Below are 25749 nucleotides of genomic sequence, written 5' to 3' on the forward strand. Positions count from 1 at the left end.
GTATATTGAGCAAGCAGTGAAGGAAACAAAAGAAAAATTCGGAGTAGGTATTAAAATCCATGGAGAAGAAATAAAAACTTTGAGGTTCGCCAATGACATTGTAATTCTGTCAGAGACAGCAAAGGGCTTGGAAGAGCAGTTGAATGGAATGGATAGTGTCTTGAACGGAGGGTAGAAGATGAACATCAACAAAAGCTAAATGAGGATAATGGAATGTAGTCGAATTAAGTCGGGTGATGCTGAGGGAATTAGATTAGGAAATGAGACACTTAAAGTAGTAAAGGAGTTTTGCTATTTGGGAAGCAAAATAACTGATGATGGTTGAAGTAGAGGGGATATAAAATGTAGACTGGCAATAGCAAGGAAAGCGTTTCTGAAGAAGAGAAATTTGTTAACATCGAGTATAGATTTAAGTGTTAGGAAGTCATTTCTGAAAGCATTTGTATGGAGTGTAGTGTGGAAGTGAAACATGGACGATAAATAGTTTGGACAAGAAGACAATAGAAGCTTTTGAAATGTGGTGCTACAGAAGAATGCTGAAGATTAGATGGGTAGATCACATAACTAATGAGGAAGTACTGAATAGGATTGGGGAGAAGAGAAGTTTGTGGCACAACTTGACTAGAAGAAGGGATCAGTTGGTAGGACATGTTCTGAGGCATCAAGGGGTCACCAATTTAGTACTGGAGGGCAGCGTAGAGGGTAAAAATCATAGAGGGAGACCAAGAGATGAATACACTAAGCAGATTCAGAAGGATGTAGGTTGCGGTAGGTACTGGGAGATGAAGAAGCTTGCACAGGATAGGGTAGCATGGAGAGCTGCATCAAACCAGTCTCAGGACTGAAGACCCCAACAACAACAAGTAAAAATAGCAGCAATGTTCTATTGCACAACAGAATTAAAAAGTTTGCATTTTTATGCATGACATAGTTACAGAGTATCTGGCATTGGTTATACTTCCTCAATCTGCATGACTAAAGGCCATTTTTTATTTATTGGTATTTCTAGAAAATTCTAACATACAGCCCTTGGCTCCCTATAAACATCTGGACACTTTTTTTAAATGATAACCAATGAATCTTTTTAAAACAGTGATGATATCTACTAAGGAGATTAACAGCAAAACATGTCATGTCAACAGATTTGCAGTAGATATTGAAGACTTTCACTTGCTTTCTGATAAGGTACATTGATGTCATCTGATTGAGTTGCCTCAAAGTCAAAATCAAGTTCAAGTTGCATCGACCTCACCTTGGCTTCACTCATTCCAGAATTCTCCAGAACATTTCTTGCACAAGATTCGTGACAGTTCCAAATCTTCCCTTTTTCACTATTTCATGTAAATTGCATACCTAAGTATGACTCATTGGCCATAAATCTTTTATCTCAAAAAATCTCTACACAGAATTTATGACATTATTCAAAACACTTCTATCATTTGAGAATAAAGCATATCACCACCATTTAAAGATATGATGATTAATTTGGTGCAATCTCTATAAAAATAGGTACATGGGTCAGGGTTTGATATGGCAAGTTTCAATTTTCTTGATGCCTCATCAAATTTCTCTTGAGCTGCCATTGACAAGAGATGTATAACAGATGTATATTTGACCACCAGTGCAAAGGTTTCATCTAGGTCTACATCTACATGGTTATTCTGCAATTCACACTTATGTGCCTGGCAGAGGGTTCATCGAACCATTTTCATACTACTACTCTACCATTCCACTCTCGAATGGCGCATGGGAAAAAGGAACACCAGAATCTTTCCGTTCGAGCTCTGATTTCCCTTATTTTATTATGATGATTATTTCTCCCTACGTAGGTGGGTGTCAACAAAATATTTACGCATTCAGAAGAGGAAGTTGGTGATTGAAATTTTGTACATAGATCTCACCGCAAAGAAAACCGCCTTTGTTTCAGTGGCTGCCACCCCAACTCGCATATCATATCAGTGACACACTCACCCCTATTGCGCGCCCTAACACGGAACGAGCTGCCTTCTTTGCATTTTTTCGATGTCCTCCGTCAATCTTATCTGGTAAGGATCCCATACTGCGCAACAATATTCCAACAGAGGATGGACAAGTGTAATGCAGGCTGTCTCTTTAGTGGGTTTGTCGCATCTTCTAAGTGTTCTGCCAACAAAGTATAGTCTTTGTTTCGCCTTCCCCACAATATTATCTATGTGGTCTTTCCAATTTAAGTTGCTCATAATTGTAATTCCTAGGTATTTAGTCAAACTGACAGCCCTCAGATTTGTGCGATTTATCATATATCCAAAATTTAGCAGATTTCTTTTAGTACACATGTGGATGACTTCGCACTTTTCTTTGTTTAGTGCTAATTGCCACTTTTCACACCATATAGAAATTCTCTCTAGATCACTTTGTAATTGGAATTAATCGTCTGATGAATTTACTAGACGGTAAATTACAGCGTCATCTGCAAACAATCTAAGGGGGCTGCTCAGATTATCACCTAGATCATTTGTATAAACCAGGAACAGCAGAGGGCCTATGACACTACCTTGCGGAACGCCAGATATCACTTCTCTTCTACTCGATGAATTACTGTCTATCACTACAAACTTCCTGATAAATAACACTTTGCACTGTAACTGCTCTTTAGAGAGTGGGTATTCAGAAATGAATATTAGATTAAATTCTGTAATATGAAATGACCCAAGAGCCAAAAAACGGTAGTTGTATTTCGAAGTAATAGTTTGTTAAAATTTTACAAAGAGTAGATATTTGAAATAGAGTAATGCAAATTAGTACAAAGGGAATCCAAGGAAGACATAACAGAGCTGTGTTTTGTTTTGAATATAATATATAAACCAATGTGCAGCATTGTTAGCTCTAGAATGAAATTTTCACTCTGCAGCGGAGTGTGCGCTGATATGAAACTTCCTGGCAGATTAAAACTGTGTGCTCGACCGAGACTCAAACTCGGGACCTTTGCCTTTCGCGGGCAAGTGCTCTACCAACTGAGCTCAGTTGGCTTATAAAGGTGAGGCCACTCCTTGGGTTTCAGCTCTCTGCTTGACCTCCCTAGCTGTAACGCCTTGTGGAACTATAGGATCAATGTTTTGATTCTCATGTTTCTCGTCTTGAACTTCAGTTTGAACTGGATAATTGTCAAAACCATAAAAGGATTCAATACCACCATCTACTGATTTAATTTCTTATTCAGTATGTGAAGTACTTTGGTGATCTTTGATTCCTCTATCTTTGAACTCGTAAAATTCTCATGCTTCAGAAAATTTACATCTGTGCTGACACCCATCTGCTTAGTCCCCCTACCAATGAACAGATAGCCTTCTGATGTCTGGCAGTACGATCACATGTAAACTTCCTGTGAGTGCTTATCTCACTTCTTCTGATGGGATTTCAGAATGTGAGTCACTGCATTGCGGCCAATAATTCTCAAGAGCAATAAAAAAGGCTTTCTCGTGTATAAAAATTAATATGGTGTTTTATCTCTTGAGTGTTGTGGCAACGGCCTTGCCGCAGTGGATACACCGGTTCCCGTGAGATCACTGAAGTTAAGCGCTGTCGGGCGTGGTCGGCACCTAGATGGGTGACCATCCAGGCCGCCATGCGCTGTTGCCATTTTCTGGAGTGCACTCAGCCTCTTGATGCTAATTGAGGAGCTACTTGACTGAATAGTAACTGCGTCGGTCAAAAATACCTTCATAACGACCGAGAGAGCGGTGTGCTGACCACACGCCCCTCCTATCCGCATCCTCCACTGAGGATGACTCTGCGGTCGGATGGTCCCGGTAGGTCACTCGTGACCTGAAGACGGAGTGCTTTTTTATCTCTAAGTGTTGTGGAAAGAGAACAATTTGATAGGTATGCAGCTGCAGACACAGCTTCAGCCATGTAGTACTTCAGTAAGTTGTCACTGAACATCATGGTTCCGCTTTTTCCTACCAATGTTCCACTAGCTCTCTCAGCAGCACCTCTTTTCTGTGGTCTGTTACATACTGTAAACTGGCAGATGATACCCTCAGAATTCAAAAATCTTTTTACCTCATATTTTGCATTCTCATTTCTATTGTCAGATCACAACTTCTTGATACTTCTGCATTTCTGCTTTTCCTTCACGACTTTGAAGTTTTTAAATACGAGGGCATTTTCAAAAGTAAAGATACAATGGCTCACAGTCCTTAAATAGAACATTTATTTAGAAAATGTCAGCTACATCTTATTAACTGGATTATTTCTTATTTTTCAACATAATCACCCCCGTTATCTAAACATCTGTTGAGTCGGTGCACAAGCTTTTGTATTCCACAGTCATAGAAGGTTGCCGCCTGTTGTCAGAACCTCATTTCAACTTCATCTTTGATCTCTTCATTATCGTGGAATGATTTTCCACCAAGATGCGACTTCAGGTAACGGAAGACATGGAAGTCGGTACGCGCAAGGTCTGGGCTGTATGTGAAGTACTTTGGTGATCCACTTGTCAGCATTCCCCTGTGTTTGTTTTGAATTGCCCTTCGAAGACGTTTCAAAGTCTGGCAATATGCAGCAGCATAAATTCCAACAGAAGAATGCCTTGTCTGTACCAAGAAACAGAAGCCATGATTTTCTTCTCTGAAATCGACGTTTTGCATTTGTTGGCTTTTGGTGAATTCGAATGGCGCCATTGCATTGATTGTTGCTTGGATTCAGGTGTATGGTGATAAACCCACGTCACGTCACCTGTCACAATGTGATCAAGGAACTCATCACCTGCTTCAGCATAGCGTGTGAGGAAGCAGAGTGCAAAGCCCACCCTTCTCTTTTTGTGTTCTTCCGTTAACATTTTTGGAACCCAGTGCGCACAAAATTTCCTGTACCCTAACGTGACAATCACAACGTCATAAAGAGTTGTCACTGACACGTCCGGTATGATCTGATGCAATTCTTTCAATGTGAGATGTCTATGCACACGAATTGCTTCCCCCGTTCTGCGAAGAAGGGCATCAGAGATCACAGATGGCCGACCTGTTCTATGTTTGTCATGAACATCGGTCCTACCTTCAGAGAAATGACGACACCATTTCGTTACATTTTGCAGATTCATAATGTTCTCATAAACAGAAACAATTTCTTTGTGAATATCCACTGGTTGCTGACCTTTTGCATGAAGAAAACGTATGATGGAGCGCACTTCGCATTTGGCGGGATTCTCAATCGGCGCAGCCATTTTAAACACAACCTACTCCAACCAGAAGCAACCATCCACTGCCGAACGACCGCGAGGAGAAAGCTAACGGTTCAAGGTTAACACCAGTGTTGCCAACTTGCTCACCAAAACTCTTCTGTTCCTCTGGTGTACGGTGTATCTCTACTTTCCGAAATACCCTCGTATACGAGAGACCTCCGATTTTTTCTTAAAAAAAAATAGACAAACTTGTATCTTAAAGAACCATCAACAAATGTGAGAAAATAATGAAAAATCCAGGATGGATTGTAACAATACTACAACAAGGATAGTTGCTACTCACCATACAGTGGAGGTACTGTCACAGATAGGCACAACAAAAAGACTGGCAGAAAATGAGCTTTCATCCAACAAGGCCTTCTTTGGAGATATAAAACAAAGACACACACACACACACACACACACACACACACACACACACACACACACAAACGACTGCAGTCTCTGGCTGCTGAGTCCACACAGCGAGCAGCTGCGCATGATGTGAGACACAAAAGGGTGGTGGGGGTAAGGAGGAGGCTGGAGCAGGGAGGGAGAGGAGCAGGGATAGAAGGGTAGGGATGGAGGATGGTAAAATGCTGCTTGTTCCTAACCTTGTAAAAAAACGGATCTCCCATGCCTTATCTCGGCAGTAACACATCACCTCCCAAAGTCCCACTGTCCAGCCACAAAGGAGCGTTCCCCTCATGACTCAGTACCACCCAGGACTGGAGCAAATGAATTATATTCCCTGGCAAGGGTTTGACTACTCTCGTCGTGCCCTGAAATGAAAAATGTCCTACCCACTATCCTTCCTACCCCTCCCACAGTGGTATTCTGCCGCCCACCAAACCTACACAATATCCTCGCCCATCCCTACAAAACTCCTGCTCCCTACCCTTGCATCGTTGCTCATATCCCTGTAACAGACCTAGATGCAAGACCTGTGCCATACATCCACCAACCACCACCACCACCACCTACTCCAGTCCAGTCATAAGCATCACCTATCCTATCAAAGGGATGGCTACCTGTGAAACCAGTAATGTAATCTACAAGCTACACTACAACCACTGTGCTGTATTCTACATGGGCATGACAACTTACAATCTGTATATTCGCATGAATGGCCACTAACAAACTATGTCCAAGAAACAGGTGGACCACTCCATTGCCGAGTACGCCGCCCAACACAGCAATTTCATTTCAACGCCTGTGCCCTCTGGATACTTCCGATAAACACCTGCCGAAAAGTGCAGTTGGAAACTCTCCCTGCAATATACGAGGGTGGTTTGAAAAGTTCTCAGAATCACCACAAGCGGTCAGCGCTAGTGCAATGAGTTGTTTATGTGATATTCATTGGACTGTTGCCTGTAAACACAATGCCACGTCAGTGCTCTTGGAAGAGAGCTGTGGCGGTGGCATGGCTCTTTTGTAGTTTCTGTGTTGTGATTTGCGAATATGGGGGGGGGGATCGAGCAGTGATCAAATACTTCATAAAGAAAGGTATGAAAGCAAACGACATTCATGTCGATTTCCGGAATACACAGGGGGTCTCTGCTCCTTCATATTCAGCTGTTGCCAAGTGGAAGAACAATTTTAAATTTGGTCGGGAGAGCTTAAATGATGATCCACGAAGTGGTCGGCCAAGATGTGCCACTGCTTCAGAAATCATTGCAAAAGGGCACAAAATGGTCATGGAGGATCGTCAGCTCTGACTGAAGGTGAATGAAATTGCTTACACTGTTAGGTGGCTATAATTTATCACCTTACAAACACTCATCTACATACTTTGATGCTAGTTACAACCAGAATTAGGTATCATTTGATAGGTTGTACATCATATATATGTTGCTTTTGTGGTCTTCAGTCCAGAGACTGGTTTGATGCAGCTCTCCATGCTACTCTATCCTGTGCAACCTTAATCATCTCCCAGTACTTACTGCAACCTACGTCCTTCTGAATCTGTTTAGTGTATTCATCTCTTGGTCTCCCCCTATGATTTTTACCCTCCACACTGCCCTCCAATACCAAATTGGTGATCCCTTGATGCCTCAGAATATGCCCTACCAACCAATCCCTTCTTCTAGTCAAGTTGTGCCACAAATTTCTCTTCTCTCCAGTTCTATTCCATACCTCCTCATTAGTTATGTGTTCTACCCATCTAATCTACCACATTCTTCTGTAGCACCATCATTTCGAAAGCTTCTATTCTCTTCTGGTCTAAACTATTTATCGTCCACGTTTCACTTCCATACATGGCTACACTCCATACAAATACTTTCAAAAACGACTTCCTGACAAGTAAATCTATACTCGATGTTAACAAATTTCTCTTCTTCAGAAACACTTTCCTTGCCATTGCCAGTCTACATTTTATATCCTCTCTACTTCGACCATCATCAGTTATTTTGCTCCCCAAATAGCAAAACTCCTTTACTACTTTAAGCGTCTCATTTCCTTATCTAAATCCTCGTTTTGCTTTTGTTGATGTTCATCTTATATCCTCCTTTCAAGACATTGTCCATTCCGTTCCACTGCTCTTCCAGGTCCTTTGCTGTCTCTGACAGAATTACAATGTCTTCGGCGAACATCAAAGTTTTTATTTCTTCTCCATGGATTTTAATTCCTACTCCAAATTTTTCTTTTGTTTCCTTTACAGCTTGCTCAATACACAGATTGAAGAACATTGGGGATAGGTTACAACTTTGTCTCACTCCCTTCCTAACCACTGCTTCCCTTTCATGCCCCTTGACTCTTATAACTGCCTTCTGGTTTCTGTACAAATTGTAAATAGCCTTTCGCTCCCTGTATTTTACCCCAGCCACCTTCAGAATTTGAAAGAGAGTATTCCAGTCAACATTGTCAAAAGCTTTCTCTAAGTCTACAAATGCTAGAAACATAGGTTTGCCTTTCCTTAATTTATTTTCTAAGATAAGTCATACGGTCAGTATTGCCTCACGTGTTCCAACATTTCTACGGAATCCAAACTGATCCTCTCAAGGTCGGATTCTACCAGTTTTTCCATTCGTCTGTAAAGAATTCGTGTTAGTATTTTGCAGCCGTGGCTTATTAAACTGATAGTTCGGTAATTTTCACATCTGTCAACACCTGCTTTCTGTGGGATTGGAATTATTATATTCTTCTTGAAGCCTGGGCGTATTTCGCCTGTCTCATACATCTTGCTCACTAGATGGTAGAGTTTTGTCAGGACTGGCTCGCCCAAGGCTGTCAGTAGTTCTAATGGGATGTCGTCTACTCCTGGGGCCCTGTTTCGACTTAGGTCTTTCAGTGCTCTATCAAACTCTTCACGCAGTATCATATCTCCTATTTCATCTTCATCAACATTCTCTTCCATTTCTATAATATTGTCCTCAAGAACATCGCCCCTGTATAGACTCTCTATATACTCCTCCCACCTTTCTGCTTTCCCTTCTTTGCTTAGAAGTGGGTTTCCATCTGAGCTCTTGATATTCATACAAGTGGTTCTCTTTTCTCCAAAGGTCTCTTTAATTTTCCTGTAGGCAGTATCTATCTTGCTCCTAGTGATCTGTACCTCTACATCCTTACATTTGTCCTCTAGCCATCCCTGCTTAGCCATTTTGCACTTCCTGTCAATCTCATTTTTGAGACATTTGTATTCCTTTTTGCCTGCTTCATTTACTGCATTTTTGTATTTTCTCCTTTCATCAATTAAATTCAATATCTCTTCTGCTACCCAAGGATTTCTATTAGCCCTCGTCTTCTTACCTACGTGATCCTCTGCTGCCTTCACTAATTCATCTCTCAAAGCTACCCATTCTTCTTCTACTGTATTTCTTTCCCCCATTGTTATCAATCGTTCCCTAATTCTGTCCCTGAAACTCTCTACAACCTCTGGTTCTTTCAGTTTATCCAGGTCCCATCTCCTTAAATTCCCACCTTTTTGCAGTTTCTTTAGTTTTAATCTACAGCTAATAACCAATAGATTGTGGTCAGAGTCCACACCTGACCCTGGAAATGTCTTACAACTTAAAACCTGGTTCCTGAATCTCTGTCTTACCATTATATAATCTATCTGAAACCTGTCAGAAACTCCAAGCTTCTTCCATGTATACAACCTTCTATCGTGATTCTTAAACCAAGTGTTAGCTATGATTAAGTTATGCTCTGCGCAAAATTCTACCAGGCGGCTCCCTCTCTCACTCTTTAGTAACATTCCATATTCACCTACTAAGTTTCCTTCTCTTCCTTTTCCTACTATCGAGTTCCAGTCACCCATGACTATTAAATTTTCGTCTCCCTTCACTATCTGAATAATTCCTTTTATCTCATCATACATTTCATCAATCTCTTCATCATCTGCGGAGCTAGTTGGCATATCAACCTCTACTACCGTGGTAGGTGTGGGCTTCGTATCTACCTTGGCCACAGTAATGCGTTCACTATGCTGTTTGTAGTAGCTTACCAGCATTCCTATTTTCCTATTCATGATTAAACCTACGCCTGCATTACACGTATTTGATTTTGTATTTGTAACCCTGTATTCACCTGACCAGAAGTCTTGTTCCTCCTGCCACTGAACTTCACTAATTCGCACTATATCAAAGTGTAACCTATCCATTACCCTTTTTAAATTTTCTAACCTACCTGCCCAGTTAACGGATCTGACATTCCACGGTCCGATCCGTAGAATGCCAGTTTTCTTTCTCCTGATAACAACATCTTCCTGAGTAGCCACCGCCAGGAGATTCGAATGGGGGACTATTTTACCTCTGGAATATTTTACCCAAGAGGACGCCATCATCATTTACCCATACAGCAAAGCTGCATGCCCTCAGGAAAAATTACGGCTGTAGTTTCCCCTTGCTTTCAGCCGTTCGCAGTACCAGCACAGCAAGGCCGTTTTGGTTAGTGTTACAAGGCCAGATCAGTCAATCATCCAGACTGTTGCCCTTGCAACTACTGAAAAGGCTGCTGCCCCTCTTCAGGAACCACAAATTTGTCTGGCCTCTCAACAGATACCCCTCCATTGTGGTTGCACCTACGGTATATGCCTATCTGTATCGCTGAGGCATGCAAGCCTCCCCACCAATGGCAACGTCCATGGTTCATGGGGGGATCATATATATGAATATTTCAGGAAGACTGACATTGTCACATACACCTTGTAAATAATTGTTAACACTTATTGCATGAAAGGTGACGGAGTGTCTTTAATATCAAAACTGTGTTGAATGGTTGCCTATACCAGTAGAGGTTGGAACGGCAGGCGTAACTCAAGCTGTTGGTGGAGAAGCCTGCACAGGTGTGTTGGTCCTGCTTCACACAAGAAGTGCCAAGATGGACGGTCTGGGCACCTGAACATGAAAGCCCAATACAGTGGCGGGCAGCCGGTCTTGTAGCGGGGGCCAGAAGGTTAACCAGATAATATTTCTGAAACTATGAAAATCCTGGACACAGCAGAAAGAAATGAGGAAGCGTTACCTCGGAAATCGCAGGCTGGGTTATTTCCGAGGATTTTTATTCTGAGAAGCGTACAGTTGTATGACCTCAAAAGACTAAAATATGGTTGGTCGGAGTTCAGAAGAATCTGTAGAGAGGGAGAATATTCCGTGGTATCGAGAATATGACTCGCCTTCTGAGTTACGAGGGAGGGGAGCCGAGCATTGCTGGGAAGCCAGCAGTGGAAAGAAGAAGTCTTCCGTTTTGAGCGCCCGGGTTTGATGGTCGTTCAGTATCAGCTTTTGTTGGTACAGACGGACTTACTGTCTTTGCTCTCAAGAGATTTTATAGTTAGAACGGTTAGACACTGTACTGTTGCAAACTTGTACAATTCTGGACTTCACTTCTGGGTAGGGAGTCGTCGTTGAGCACGCAGTGTTCAATGATTGAGAGCACTACTTCTGTCTATGCTCACATTGAGACGTTATCTGAATTCTGTTCTTGTGACTGGGAGTTCGTGTTTCAGAGAGGAGAAGATAGTATTAGATTATAATAGTCAGAGAACCACCTTTTGCTGTCCTAGAGTTTGAAAGAGGTTTATTTTGTCGCATACATGTATGAGAACCATCACTCCGACGCACCAGATGCAGTACATATGGTGATATTGCTAATTGCTTCAGCTTATTAGGGCTATAAAGCTAAACAGCTGTGATCACGTAAATTTTATTTCCACTGAGGTTGCACACCACTGTAGATGATCTTTGAAAGTAGTGTCTTCTAGTGTTTGGTACGTAGATGATGTCAGTCGTCTCGCGTTATTTATATTAGATCACGTAGGCACATAAAGGGGCAGATTTGGGCAACTGATCAATCGTATTAGTTAGGAAATTCATTTGTATTGTTTCATGTCCACTGGACATCAATATATAAACATTTGTAATATAAAGGGGTTTTAATCTACAATAAATGTGAAATTGGAAACAGCATTTATCATTTGGTAGTTACTAGTTCCCTTAATCATTCATTTATGTTTATGTTGTAATTTACATGTTAAAGGGCAAGAAGGAGATAATCACCATTAAAAAAATCCTAAGATCTGCTTCATGGGGTAGTCAAACAGGGCCAAATCTTCATTTCTGCGTAAAGTATTTCTGTTGCACTCATTCATTTTACATCCGCCTGGAATAGCATCTTGGAACACTTGCCAGATGCCATTTGACAGGGTATATCACACTTTAACTGAAGAATTAGAAATGCAAAAGTTATCGCAAGATGGGTGCTGCAACTATTGACACTCCACCAAAAACACATGAGAATGGACATATTGGAACAATGTTTGGCCCGTTTTAGGAGAAACGAACAAGATTTTTTGTACTGGTTTGTGACCACAGATGAAACTTGGGTGCACTACTATACCCCAGAGACAAAACAACAGTCAAAGCAGTGGAAACATGCTGATTCTCCGCCACCAAGGCATCAGTCTTCTGGGGTGCGAAGGGGATTCTGATTGTAGATTCTCTCTCCACTGGAGAATACTATGCTAACCTGCTGGACAAATTGCGACAGAAGATACCCGAAATAAGGCCAGGTTTAGCAAAGAAGAAAGTCATCTTCCATCAAGACAATGCCCTCCTCTACACATGTGCCATCGCCATGGCAATTTACTTGAACTAAGGTATGAATTATTGCCACACCCACCTTATTCACCCAATATGGCTCCATCAGACTTCTATCTCTTCCCAAAACTGAAAATTTTTCTTGGTGGATGAAGATTCACTTCAAACGAAGAATTGATAGCTGAGGTTGACAACTATTTGTCAGACTTGGAGGAAAATTGCTTTCCGGATGGGATCAAGGTACTGGAACAGCACTGCACCAAGTGCATTAATCTACAAGGAGACTACATCTATATATATATGAAATAAAGTCGTGTTAGTTGCACTATTTATAACTCAAGAACGGCTGGACCGATTTGGCTGAAAATTGGTGGAGAGGTAGCTTAGAGCCAGGAGACGGACACAGGATACTTTTTATCCCGTTCGACTGCTATAAAATGTGGTATAACAAAAATGCATCTGGCATGGAATAACAAAATGCAAATGTCAGCTAAATATCACTATAAAATGTGGTATAACAAAAATGCATATGACACGGAATAACAAAATGCAAATGACAGCTAAACGTCTATGGTTAAGTATCAGTATATATCATTAATTAAAAATTTAAAGAAATAATTTGTATTTTCTTTGAATCACCATTAACAATGCCGCGACCAAGACAATCAAACATTTCTCGACAAAGCTGTAATGCAAGAAGGATACAAAACATTGCGAATGAAAGGACTGAAGAAAAACAACAAATTGCCTGTGAAGAGTGCCGCGTTAGTATGGCTCAACTTTATGCTTCTCAATCACAAGAGCAAAGTGAGGCAGCCCGTGAAACGGCTCGGTTGGCAATGCGAAATTGTCGAACGAACAACAATATGAGATCAACATCTAAATTGTGCGAGAGCCAACATTGTGGTTGCAGTTGCTTCTTCTGGAATAGCATAGAAGGATGCCGTACGGCTCATTCAGCATTAAAATTATCGTTAAATCTTCAAGCTATTGAAGAATCAACATGTAATATTACAAAAAACTCAGCAATGGCCAAAGTTTTATCAGCATCCAAGAACATCATCTGGGAAGAATGCACAAAGGCGCCTAAACGTGCATTAGAGGCACTTAACCGAACATTGAAAGATCTATGCAATGACTCGAGATGTTTTGGAGGAGCAATTATTTTACTGTCTGGCGATTTCTGCCAAACACTGCCAGTACTTCCAAGATCAACGAATGCAGAAGAAATAAATGCTTGCCTCAAATCATCGAATCTATGGCGCTACGTGAAGAAACTTCAGCTGACAACAAACATGAGAGTTGCATTGGTTAATGATACATCTGCTGAAGATGTCTCGGAGCAATTGCTGACTATCGGTAATGGTCGAGTACCTGTCAAAGAATCGAGCAGATTGATTTCATTTCCTCATAATTTCTGTAACTTTGTCTCACCGAAAGATGAACTTATCAACAAAGTATTGCCAAACATCATTACTAACTACAACAGTAATGAATGGTTGAGTGAGTGAGCAATTTTAGAGGCTAAGAATAAATATGTAGATGACCTAAACTACATAATTCAGAATGAGATCATTGGTAAAAAGCATTCATTCAAATCTATTGACTGTGTAACAAATGAGGATGAAGCCACCAACTATCCAATTGAATTTTTAAGCTCCTTGGATGTACCTGGGTTACCACCGCACAATTTACGCCTAAAAGTTGGCTCCGTAGTAATCATTCTTCGAAACATAAACCACCCAAAACTGTGCAAAGGTACGCGTTTGGTGGTAAGTAAATTGATGAACAAAGTTATCTGCGTGGCGATATTCAAAGGAATATTAGAAGGTGAGGAAGTTCTCATTTCGAGGATCCCGATGATCCCAACCGATATGCCGTTTGAGTTTAAAAGACTTCAATTTCCGATCCGTCTTGCATTCGCCATGACCATTAACAAATCGCAAGGCCAATCCTTGAAAGTTTGTGGTTGAAATCTGGAATATCCATGTTTTTCACATGGTCAATTATATGTGGCATGTTCACAGGTTGGAAGATCATCTGTGTTGTCTGTTCTTGCGCCTGATAATAAAACAAAAACTGTCGTGTATCACAAGGTACTTAATTGAAGAGTGGAACCTATGCACCAAAAAACATAAAGAATCATTAAAATACTTAATCTTTTTATTTGTATTTCCTAATAAAAAATTGAACTTAACATCCAAAATCTGATTATTTATTGGCTTTAAGGCGGAACAGAATTTGCCAGGTCAGCTAGTTGAAAAATAAAGAAAAGTTTGAGTGATGTAAGTATTTTTTTTCTTATCTGTTCTGAGAACTACTTTTGTATCCTATTTACCTGTAACCCTCCTGGCCTCAGCCTTCATTAGTCTTTGTCTTTACCATCTAGCCCCTTCCCTGATCCCATTCCAACACTACACATTCCCCTGTTCCACCACCACCACCAACGCACACATGGTCTTTTTACCTCTCTCGTATTCTGACTGCACCTAGCTCCCTGCCCTCTCTCCACATTGTCCCTGCGTGCACCCACAAGCAGCAATTTATGTCCCCTACCCCTATCTGCTAACCCTTATCCTCCCCAACCTAACCTCCTCTTTACCACCATCTGGTTGTGTCTCCCATCATGCGCAGCTGGTCGCAGTGTGGCTTCAGCAGCCAGAGACTGTGTGTGTGTGTGTGTGTGTGTGTGTGTGTGTGTGTGTGTGTGTTCTTTCTCCGATGAAGGCCTTGCTGGCTGAAAGCTCTTTTTCTGACTGTCTTTTTGTTAAGAAAATAGATACTGTCCCCACTTCGAAGACATTTTCAGAACACCTATCCTCATTTAATAGTATTGAAATCTTTGTTGACTTCAGCATACTTTTGTGATTCATATGTACAAGGCTGTGTTGCCATAGAAACCCACTATCTTTTGTATCGCAGCACTGTTCCATTTCACTTATATTCAAGCAACAGATACCATTCTTAGGTGATGCTTTGCAATTAGTTCACCTTCTGTATCACAGAAGAATCCACTTTTTTCTCTCTCTTTTTTTTCCCAAATTCATGGCTGAGTTTAGGATAAGAATGACGTCAAACGATAGGTCAGATCAACACTTCCAGAAGGCTTTGCCATTAAGCCATCACCTCCCATGCTGACAATTTAGCTATTATATGGCCTGGTATTATGACTCCCCCGTCCACAGTTAGTGATGCTAGTCAGGGCACTAGATTCTACATAACACATCTTCCTTTCATGAGTCTGTTTAGAATCCGTTGAAAGGAAGACTTTGTGTTCTGACTGTTTTCTAGTTACATTGGCTTAGTCATTATTTTTTGATGAGCTTCCTCCTTTTTCGCCGATGCTAAGCAAAATTTAGCAATATAATTGAGTTTGTTGCACTTGATGGCTTTGTTTATTTAGATGTAATGCTGATTCTTCATTTCTATTTGCATCTTCAGATCTGACATCTTCTATTAGCTTTATTTTAATACAATCTCCAGTGATGTGTGTCCCACAATTTCAAGTGCCATAATTATAGATTGATTATGGTCAGGTACTCAAACTTGGAGCAAAGTTCCAATCCACTTTTCACTTACTCGATACTTCATCTCATTTAATTTAAATGCGGCCATTGCAATTATTTGCAATAGTCATATACTAACTTAGATTTATCTAATTTGGTTGTGATTAATGTTCTAAACAATTCTAAGTGTGATTCCAGAGCCTTCAAATAATTTTTCTGGGGCCCTCCAAGCTTTTGCTGCATTATTCATGTCCCTTACTTGGGAAAAAGCTTTTGCTGGTGTATTCATGTCCCTTATTTGGGAATAATTTGTCTTGTCCACGAAGAGTACACTCTCTGTGAATGAAATTTTCTGTCTCTTTTCTGGCAAGAACTGAAATTTTGTCTATCTGAAGGAGAGCGCTCTATAACAATCCACAGTTTGTCATAGACCAAAAACGCCACTCCACAGCAAATTTCTATTTATAATAATGTTCTTGTCTGATGAAATTTTCAACTACTGGGAATCCAGACAAGGTTGTACCATTCATTTTTAGACCTGAATGTATAACGTAAACAGCAGCCTGCATGTGCGAATGACCAACTGGTGAAAATGAAAAACTAGTAAGCACATGTAACTAACTTACAAACTGACTCCAGGTTTCCACACAAAACTTCTATTTTTAACATTTATAGTGTTAGTTCCTGGGCTTATAATCTTTTGTTGAGTGTTTTTAGCATAACTGCTCTGAAAGCTTGTGAAAGAACATATTATTTAATGAAAATCAGTATGTGCACCAACAACAACGGGTAAACTGAAACCTGTCGATATCAGTTTACATATACCAACAAGACACACAGTGACAAAGCCATTTGGTTACTGACTAAAGTGGTCTCATACATAAAAAATAATCCTCTATTCAGTGTTCATTCCATTTGCCTCTTCAGTGATATGTGTGCCACTGTTTTCAAATTCCATAATGAAATCCATCAATAAGTGCTCCCAGCTACTCTTAACATGGTACAGGTATAAATAATTAAATGCTGAATTAACGTACTTGTGAGAATGGAGAAAACCTGGGGAATGTGTGCCAGCAACAGGCGCCGAAGCTCTTCTTTACGTGAAATGCTTAGATCTTCCCATGGGCAAACTAGTTCCTCTGATGCTGTTTGCAGAAAGACTAGACCAAGAACTGTTGTTTCTGGATTCTGGATCAGCTAACAACAGAAATCTTATTTAGTCATGCATGTTACTTGAAATTTAACAACAGGATAAGGAAAGGTTTAGCAGAAAGAAACCATAGTTATCTGGAGACATTTAGTGAAACACACACAACAATGTTCACCTGGATACTTTTCACTGTGGGATAAACTTTCACAAATTTTGTGCTCTCAACTAAGACTGGAAACATTATTGACAGTGTCTGCCCTTCTTAGTCACCATCAAAATACTGTTGGCCAAAAAGTTTTTGTGTGTACGAAAAAAAATGATAATTATTGGGACTATGATTTGTACTATACAATGTATGTGCCATTGCACAACTCCTTTAGAAAATGTGTGATATGCTGAGTCACATTTTGAAACCATTTTGCAGATCAACACTATATTTTCACTAAGTATCCTGAACCTCTTGTTCCGAACAACCAGGCACTATCTACTCTGAAATAGCTTGCTTGTATTTCGTGTTACACAGACACTAATTATAATGTCAACTCATCTTTTTGAGTTTGATTTCCTTGATAAAGTTAGCAACCCACATTCCAGTGCCTGCAACAATCCTGTCTAAGAACTAATTATAATTATTATGACACCACTACATAAAGCCCATTGCTGCTACCATGCATTCAGTATTGTATCCAAGTGTCAAGTTTCTTCACAGTTGATTTAAATACAGTTATCATAAGAATAGTGCACTGTTACTATTTTGTGCAAAAAGGATTATGATTTCTGCTGGAAATGATTGCCAAGTTACATAATCATAGAGCAATAGCTTTTCACATACATTATTGCACTTCCTCCACAAGCTCATCACTGTCGAGTCCATTGTGCTCCTCATCATGGACATTGTGATGTCCAAAAAACTGTGTGCAACAAGTGCACACCTTCTATCAACTCATATCTTACATCTACACAAGAAGGAGATGGAATTAATTTTGGGTGGCACCATGTCCTGTAAATTCTCACATGCATAATCTTTCAGTTGATCAAAGGATGAATTAGTCTGTACAATTGGAAGGGTCCTACTGTTGCAGTGAAAAGGATATCATTAATGCACACACCTTTCACAATGTATTGCCTGCCAGCTTCTTGCAATGTGTGAAATTTACCTTTTTGATAGCCGTGACAAAGATTTAAAACTACTAAAAAATGTAATATAGTCAGTTGAAAGTAGTGTTATATATTTCTAAGGTTGGACACCAACCGGAGTGATGTGGCAATTGTAGTGGCACAAGGTGTGCATCCAGCTTGTAACTTCAGATGGAACACACACAGTCTAACACTGCAGCATTTACTGGACTGATGCAATGTAACTGACTTGTATGGCATGCCGTGGCACTGCCAGATGAATATGGCATGCTCAACTGTTTTCCATGTGTCACATCTGTGTTACTTGCAGTTTACGAATGTTTCTGCTTTGGCTGTGCAATTGTGTCTGTACCAAAGACAATGAGAAACAACCCCGAGTTCAATATTAAATATGTTTGCCTGGGGAAAAATATCCCTGTATTTACAATCACAGCAGTTATCAACGCAGTTAACATGTATGGTCAAAATAAAGTGTGGGAGAGGATTGCTAGTGAAATATGAAAGAAATACAACAATTGGAATTCATTTAATTTGTTTGTGGGAGAGAATTGATATAAAAACTAAAGTTTTGCATAAGGAGGTTTCCTATAAATCATGTCTGCAAATATTTTTAATGATTTGCTGGATCTAACATAATGACAGATTCTTTTGGTATGTTGATAGATACGTGCTTTGTTCTGCAAAGAGAATGCTCCCACTTGGGCTAAAAAAAAGTACAGAATGGATTACTCAGTTCCATAGCACTGTTTGTAGATCACTGCTGGTTTTCTGGCTTTTGATTGTGAGTTCTCAATAAGGTGGTCTACACTAGGCTACAGACAGCTTGATTATCACATCAATTTTATTCATTCACAATTTACTGAAGTATCCAACAATAGTATCTTTGACACAAATATGACAAAAGAACAGTCAACACACCCTCCCATGCAAAATCTGTAATTAAATGTGTCTTTATTAGTTAACTGTCCATGAGGAATACTCTCGTTATATAACAATACCAGAAAAGGAAGTTGCTACTCATCATATAGCGCAGATGCTGAGTCGCGATAGACACAACAAAAAGATTCACACAATTATAGCTTTCGGCCATTAAGGCCTTCATCAGCAGTAGACACACACACACACACACACACACACACAAACTTGCACAAACGTCTGCAGTCTCAGAACTGAAACCACACTGCTAGCAGCAGCACCAGTGCATGATGGGAGTGGCGATTGGGTGGGAGTAAGGAGGAGGCTGGGCAGGGAGGAGGAGGGGTAGTATGATGGGAGTGGTGGACAGTGAAGTGTTGCAGTTTAGATGGAGGGCAGGAGAGAAGGTGCGCGGGGGGGGGGGGGGGGGGGGGGGGGGGGGGGGGGGGGGGGTAAGCAGCAGAATAGAGAGAGAAATAAAAAGAAATTGAAAGACTGGGTGTGGCAGTGAAATGACAGCTGAGTAGTGCAAGAATGGGAACAGGGAGGGGGCTGGACCGACTCTCCACAGTTCCTGCCCCTTTACCACATGGTGCCCTGCTCGTCACTATTGATGCCATCTCCCTGTATGCTAACATTCCTAATGGCCACGGCCTTACTGCTATCGAACACTACCTTTCCAGATGCCCTATGGATTCCAAACCAACAACCTCCTTCCTAGTCTCCATGACCAACTATATCCTCACCCACAATTACTTCTCTTTTGAAGGCATTACCTGCAAACAACTCCATGGCACGGCTATGGGCACCCGCATGGCACCATCCTATGCTAACCTATTCATGGGCCATCAGGAGGAATCCTTCCTAAAAGCCCAGAATCCTAAACCCCTCACCTGGTTCAGATTTATTGATGACATATTTGCTATCTGGATTGAAGGTGAGAACACCTTATTTACATTCCTCCAGAACCTCAACAACTTCTCCCCCATTTGCTTCACCTGGTCCTACTCAACCCAACAAGCCACCTTCCTAGATGTTGACCTCCACCTCAGAGAAGGCTACATCAGTACCTCTGTCCATAGCAAGCCTACTAACCACCAGCAATACTTCCACTTCGACAACTGCCACCCATTCCCTACCAAGAAGTCCCTTCTGTACAGTCTAGCCACCCGTGGTCATTGCATCTGCAGCGACGAGCAGTCTCTCTAAAATACACTGAGGGTCTCGCTGAAACCTTCACTGACCGTAATTATCCTCCCATCCTTGTACAAAAACAAATCTGCCGTGCCTTATCTATCCAGTCTCCCACCACTCCCAAAGTCCCACAGTCCGGCCACAGAGGAGCATTCCCCTCATAACTCAGTACCATCCAGGATTGGAGCAACTAAATTACATTTTCCGCCAGGGTTTTAATTACCTCTCGTCATGCCCTGAAATGAGAAATGTCCTGCCCACTATCCTTCCCACCTCTCCTATCATGGTATTCCGCCATCCACGGAAGCTATACAATATACTCGTTCATCCTTACACAACCCCTGCTCCCAATCCCTTACCTCATGGCTCATACCCCTGTAATAGACCTAGATGCAAGACCTGTCCCATACACCCTCCTACCACCAACTACTCCAGTCCGGTCACTATCATCACATATCCCATCAAAGGCAGGGCTACCTGTGAAACCAGTCATGAGATTTACAAGCTAAGCTGCAACCAGTGTGCTGCATTCTATGTAGGCATGACAAACAACAAGCTGTCTGTCTGCATGAATGGCCACCGACAAACTGTGGCCAAAAAACAAGTGGACCTCCCTGTTACTGAACATGCTGTCAAACATGATATCGCTCATCTCAATGACGGCTTCACAACTTTTGCCATATGGATCCTTCCCACCAACACCAGCTTTTCTGAATTGCACAGGTGGGAACTTTCCCTGCAATACATCCTACATTCCTGTAACCCTCCTGGCCTCAACCTTCATTAGTCACTGTCCTCACCCATCCAGCCCCCTCCCTGTCCCCATTGCAGCACTACACAGCCGTCATTTTTTCACCACACCCAGTCTTTTAATTTCTCTCCTTTCCGCTACTTACCTCCTCCCCCCTCCGCACCTTCTCTCCTGCCCTCCGTCTAAACTTCAGCAGTTCACTGTCCGCGACTCCCACCATACTATCCCTCCCTCTCCCTGCCCCAGCCTCCTCCTTACCCCCACCCAGTCGCCACTCCCATCATGCACTGGTGCTGCTGCTAGCAGTGTGGTTTCAGTTCTCTGAGACTGCAGACATGTGTGTGTGTGTGTGTGTGTGTGTGTGTGTGTGTGTGTGTGTGTGTGTGTGTGTGTCTACTGCTGATGAAGGCCTTAATGGCCAAAAGCTATAATTGTGTGAATCTTTTTGTTGTGCCTATCGCGACTCAGCATCTCCACTATATGGTGAGTAGCAACTTCCGTTCTCTGGTATTGTTACATTCCATCCTAGATTTTCCATCATTTAATCTCATTATATATTTTGTGAGAGGAAAAGCTCCAAGTGCAGAAAAATAATGAAATTTGCAGTCGTCTTCGGGCAAAGATTTTTGATTCCAGTAGCAGGTGTGCACATCCAAACAATGCTTCATTGAAACAACTTATTTTTAATGTTTCTCTCATCACTGTAGCAGTCATATTCCTCAACATCAGCTGATAAAATTATTCCATTTGCACTTAAAAAAATAAGAAAACTTTGGATTGGAATTACAAAATGTAGATTTAACAGGATCTTTAACCCTGATTCATTTTCCAGTGAAGCCAAACTGTATCTGGTAGATTCCATATTACTAGTAATAATCAGCTGCTTCCTTTCAGAATTATTAAGTTGGTGTCGGCAAATTGTGAAGGTATACAATTTTTGTGAAGTTAAATTCAGGATTTTTTCCTTAAAGGTTCATAGGTGAGAGGTTTTATGTACACTTATGATCTTATACAAGATTAGTGAAAGTGTTATTTATTAATGTTCCGTTAAAGAATACGCTTAAAATAGCTCACAGGTCTGAATGTTTGCATATACTGTCATATGTTAGTACCAATATTTGTTTGTGTTGTATTATTATTTTGTTTGAGATACTCCTTAGATGGTGAGGGCAGTTAGAATTTGCCAGTAGATGCCGTTATGTCCCTAGCACATCACGGAATTTCCAACACTGCACAGCTGCTAATGGGGCTCCTCAGGACAGGAGCAATGAGTGTCACCAAGGAAGAAGGTGTCTTAAGAAAACTAGAATCAAATGAGAAGCAATTAATTTGTTTCGGTGTTACACAGAGGTCCACACAAGTCATGAATGTAAACATTCATGCAATGAACATAAACAGAGATATAATCCCGTTACACTTACTTCTAAAGCATGGAAGAATAATTAATACTTCAAGATCAACATTGCATAGAGAATACTTTTTTTATGAATTTGCTACCCGGAACCTTCTCACACAGTGATCCTGGGGTGAAATATGAATCTATTGCAAAGAAGTTGGATTTACAAACTAAAGAAGAAGAAGAAGAAGAAGAAGAAGAGGAGGAGATTTATAAAAAGAGTAAAATATTATTTTCACCTGGATTTTGATCCTACTGCAAGATTTCTGGGAGAATACTTTAATTATGGATATGCCATTCAGTATTAAAGAATATTTCACTATTTCTACATGAAACACGAGTATGTGAATTACTGATAAGAGGCTACATCATTACATATATAAAAAACTGTCATACAATACCAAGATTAGATGGGTAGATCACATAACTAATGAGGAAGTACTGAATAGGATTACGGGGAAGAGAAGTTTGTGGCACAACTTGACTAGAAGAAGGGATCGGTTGGTAGGACATGTTCTGAGGCATCAAGGGATCACCAATTTGGTATTGGAGGGCAGCGTGTAGAGTAAAAATCGTAGAGGGAGACCAAGAGATGAATACACTAAACAGATTCAGAAGGATGTAGACTGCAGTAGGTACTGGGAGATGAAGAAGCTTGCACAGGACAGAGTAGCATGGAGAGGTGCATCAAACCAGTCTCAGGACTGAAGACCACCACAACAACAACAACAACAACAACAACAACAACAGCAACAACAGTGAACACAGCCAGGCAAAGTAAGAAAGGTCCCCAACCGGAGATGTTTGGCCGCTGGGTTGAAAGTATTATTTCAGTTGAAGAAACATTGGGCAACTTGTATGTCGGTGGTGGTGATGGTGGTGATGATGATGATAGGAGAATGAGGAAAAAACAGCACCCAGTCCACAAGCGGAGAAAATCCCCAACCTAACTGGTAATCGAACATGGGCCCGCTGCATGGTAGGCAAACACGTTACCGCTCAGAAAAGCAGGTGAACATTTACGCCATAGAAGAATTTATATGCAAGTGATATAAATGTTCATATACTACATCGATAATTAATCTAATATTGCATATCTGAACTGAAGACAATGTTTAAATACTTATTATTATCTCAAAGAAGACAAGAAAGTTATTTTTCTAGGTAACATGAGTAAACAAGCTGTGTCTGAACAATCATCAAGAAAATAAATATGCCTTTAAACATTATCCAATATTTTTGAAACCAAATATTAAATATAATGAAGATTTTCAGCACATTGAAAGTAATTAATAAGGTTTCTCGAGTAAAATTTAACCAAGACACGTATGTTCAAAGTAATCACAGAAGATTCATATGCACTAAAACTTCACTGGGAGTAAGCTAAATCTATGACAAGAATAGTTCAAGAACGAAATGACAACAGATTGCAGTAGCTAGGTTCCACTAAATTAACATCGGCTGACAACCTACATCTTGCTGCAAGCTGTTTCTACACAACACAGCCAGGTGGTGCAGTAAGCAGTCAAATGAGCATCAACAAGTGATGGAACAACACAGACCACACACAGCAACTGCAGCCAAGGCTGTGAGACAAAAGCAGGCAACAGGTGCATTCGGAGTCTCATGTACAACATCCCATCATGCTTTGTTAAAATCCAGAGGTTCTGTCCCTTTAGGACCGGATATACTGTGAAGTGATTTCTTAACTGCAGGTAACTTTAACAGTTAATATAGTGAACTGATTAAGTGAAACCCAATTACAAAGCCAATTTGTCTATCAAAGTTCAATTTTGAAATAAAATAGGTTGATGGAATTTTGTTCACTAGCAAATGATACACACAGAAGAAAAATACATCATTTACTGTTAGCGATGTCTTAGTAAAGTTTCAATACCAATATTGTGTCTTTATCATTACGAGGTTGACATAATGGCTTTCATATACAGATATGTACCTTTAGGAGAAATTATGCAGGTGATTTCAAACATAAAAACAGAATTAAAAGCAGAATTCAACATAAGTTTTTCAAATACAGGGAACTATCCAACGCAGATGATAAATTTGAGACTTGCCACAGCCATGGGAGTGTGCAATTGGGTGTTTGTGTGTGTGCAAATGTGTATACTATAGCTGGAAAAAGGGATAATGCTTAAAAGCTATGAGAACTTTGTTTTCTGTATGTGTTACTATGGTCCATGCACCACTCTGTTACAGGTGAGTGGTTACGTTTCCCTTGTTTTATATACTGATCAATCCAGGAATTTCCTTTCCCTTATTTTATGTACTGCTCCATCCAGGAATTTCCGTTATTTTGAAACTTGTAAAGGATATAAATGAGCATTTAGATTTAGTAGAGCTTACAGGCAACAGTAACTACACCTCCAATATTAGACGTTGTTATCTCATTAAGTAATGATCAAAATAAGTGTGTTACTGCATAGTGTGCAGACATTAATGCTTGTTTCAGCTTTGGTTACGTTATACGCGAAGTATGCAAACAATCCGATGACCTACATTTTGGTCATAAGAAGTGCGTGCTCCATAGGAGGAATTATTACTTTAAAAATTATGCTTAGTGCTATGATGAGAGAAGTTTCTACAATTGTGGATAATATTTTATGTTTAACAACAGCACAAAACTTTGGAATTTTGCGGCAATGAAGCAAGACGGTCCACTTCCTCATGGTCAGGGAGAAATGAGAGACAAACACGACACATTGTGTAGCTAACACACCAATAGAGCCTAGAATTATTACATGATGTGACACACCAATACTGACATTAAATATTACTGAAAATACAGACAGAACGTGACAATTATTATGAAAATCCTTGCAAAGTGACCAATGTGCCATTTCACAATTTTGGGTACCGAAGTATCTCCAGAATCTTCAAAACATGGTCAGTCATCTGGATGGAGCAGAGAGGGAGGCGAAAGGGATAAACATTTGGAACTGCAACCATTTAAGAATCTATTTTTTAGAATGTTTCACAGATAACAACCACATGGGAGTGAATGTAAATGTGAAGTGGTCCGAGTACCTTTTGTGCCCTGCTTAGGGGGCAGCTTTTATTAGATATGTGCTGTGATGGATTAAATAATATGAAAACTCATGAGGAGTCTTAGTATTAATTACTATTGTGGTAAAGAAACCAGTTTTCCATGCCCTTTAAGTGATGAGCACCTGTGTGGTGTATATTGACAAAGTGTGAAGGAGTGGGGACTCGTGGAGAGTCTGAAAATGTGTACCGTGGTCTTAGAGCTCTGTATCCTCTGTGCAAGGAATAATTATTTCTTTCCTTGCTGTAGAGAAGTACTAATTTATTGGTGATTGTAATGGTCTTTGTACCATTTGCAGAGAAACATTATTTTTCCCTGCAACTCATAAATGCTAGTTTGGCTGGCTGGAATTTGCTCAGAGAGGAGAATCCCTCAGAAATGGTAATTCTAATAGTA

General features: G+C 40.5%; 1 protein-coding gene and 1 pseudogene across 4 annotated transcripts in view; one reads left to right on the plus strand and one right to left on the minus strand.

The window, feature by feature from the left end:
- Positions 1–25749, minus strand: part of LOC124614660 (exportin-6-B) — a 305273-nt gene that overhangs the window by 198884 nt on the left and 80640 nt on the right. For all 4 annotated transcript variants that reach the window (XM_047142962.1, XM_047142963.1, XM_047142964.1 and 1 more), the window contains one exon: positions 16784–16943. In XM_047142962.1, the coding sequence (XP_046998918.1) occupies positions 16784–16943 (160 nt within the window). The remainder of the gene's footprint in view (positions 1–16783; positions 16944–25749) is intronic.
- On the plus strand, positions 3501–3618 carry LOC124552261 (annotated as a pseudogene).

The sequence above is a fragment of the Schistocerca americana genome, chromosome 1 (genome assembly GCF_021461395.2).
Source record: "Schistocerca americana isolate TAMUIC-IGC-003095 chromosome 1, iqSchAmer2.1, whole genome shotgun sequence".
In the NCBI taxonomy this organism is placed as follows: domain Eukaryota; kingdom Metazoa; phylum Arthropoda; class Insecta; order Orthoptera; family Acrididae; genus Schistocerca; species Schistocerca americana.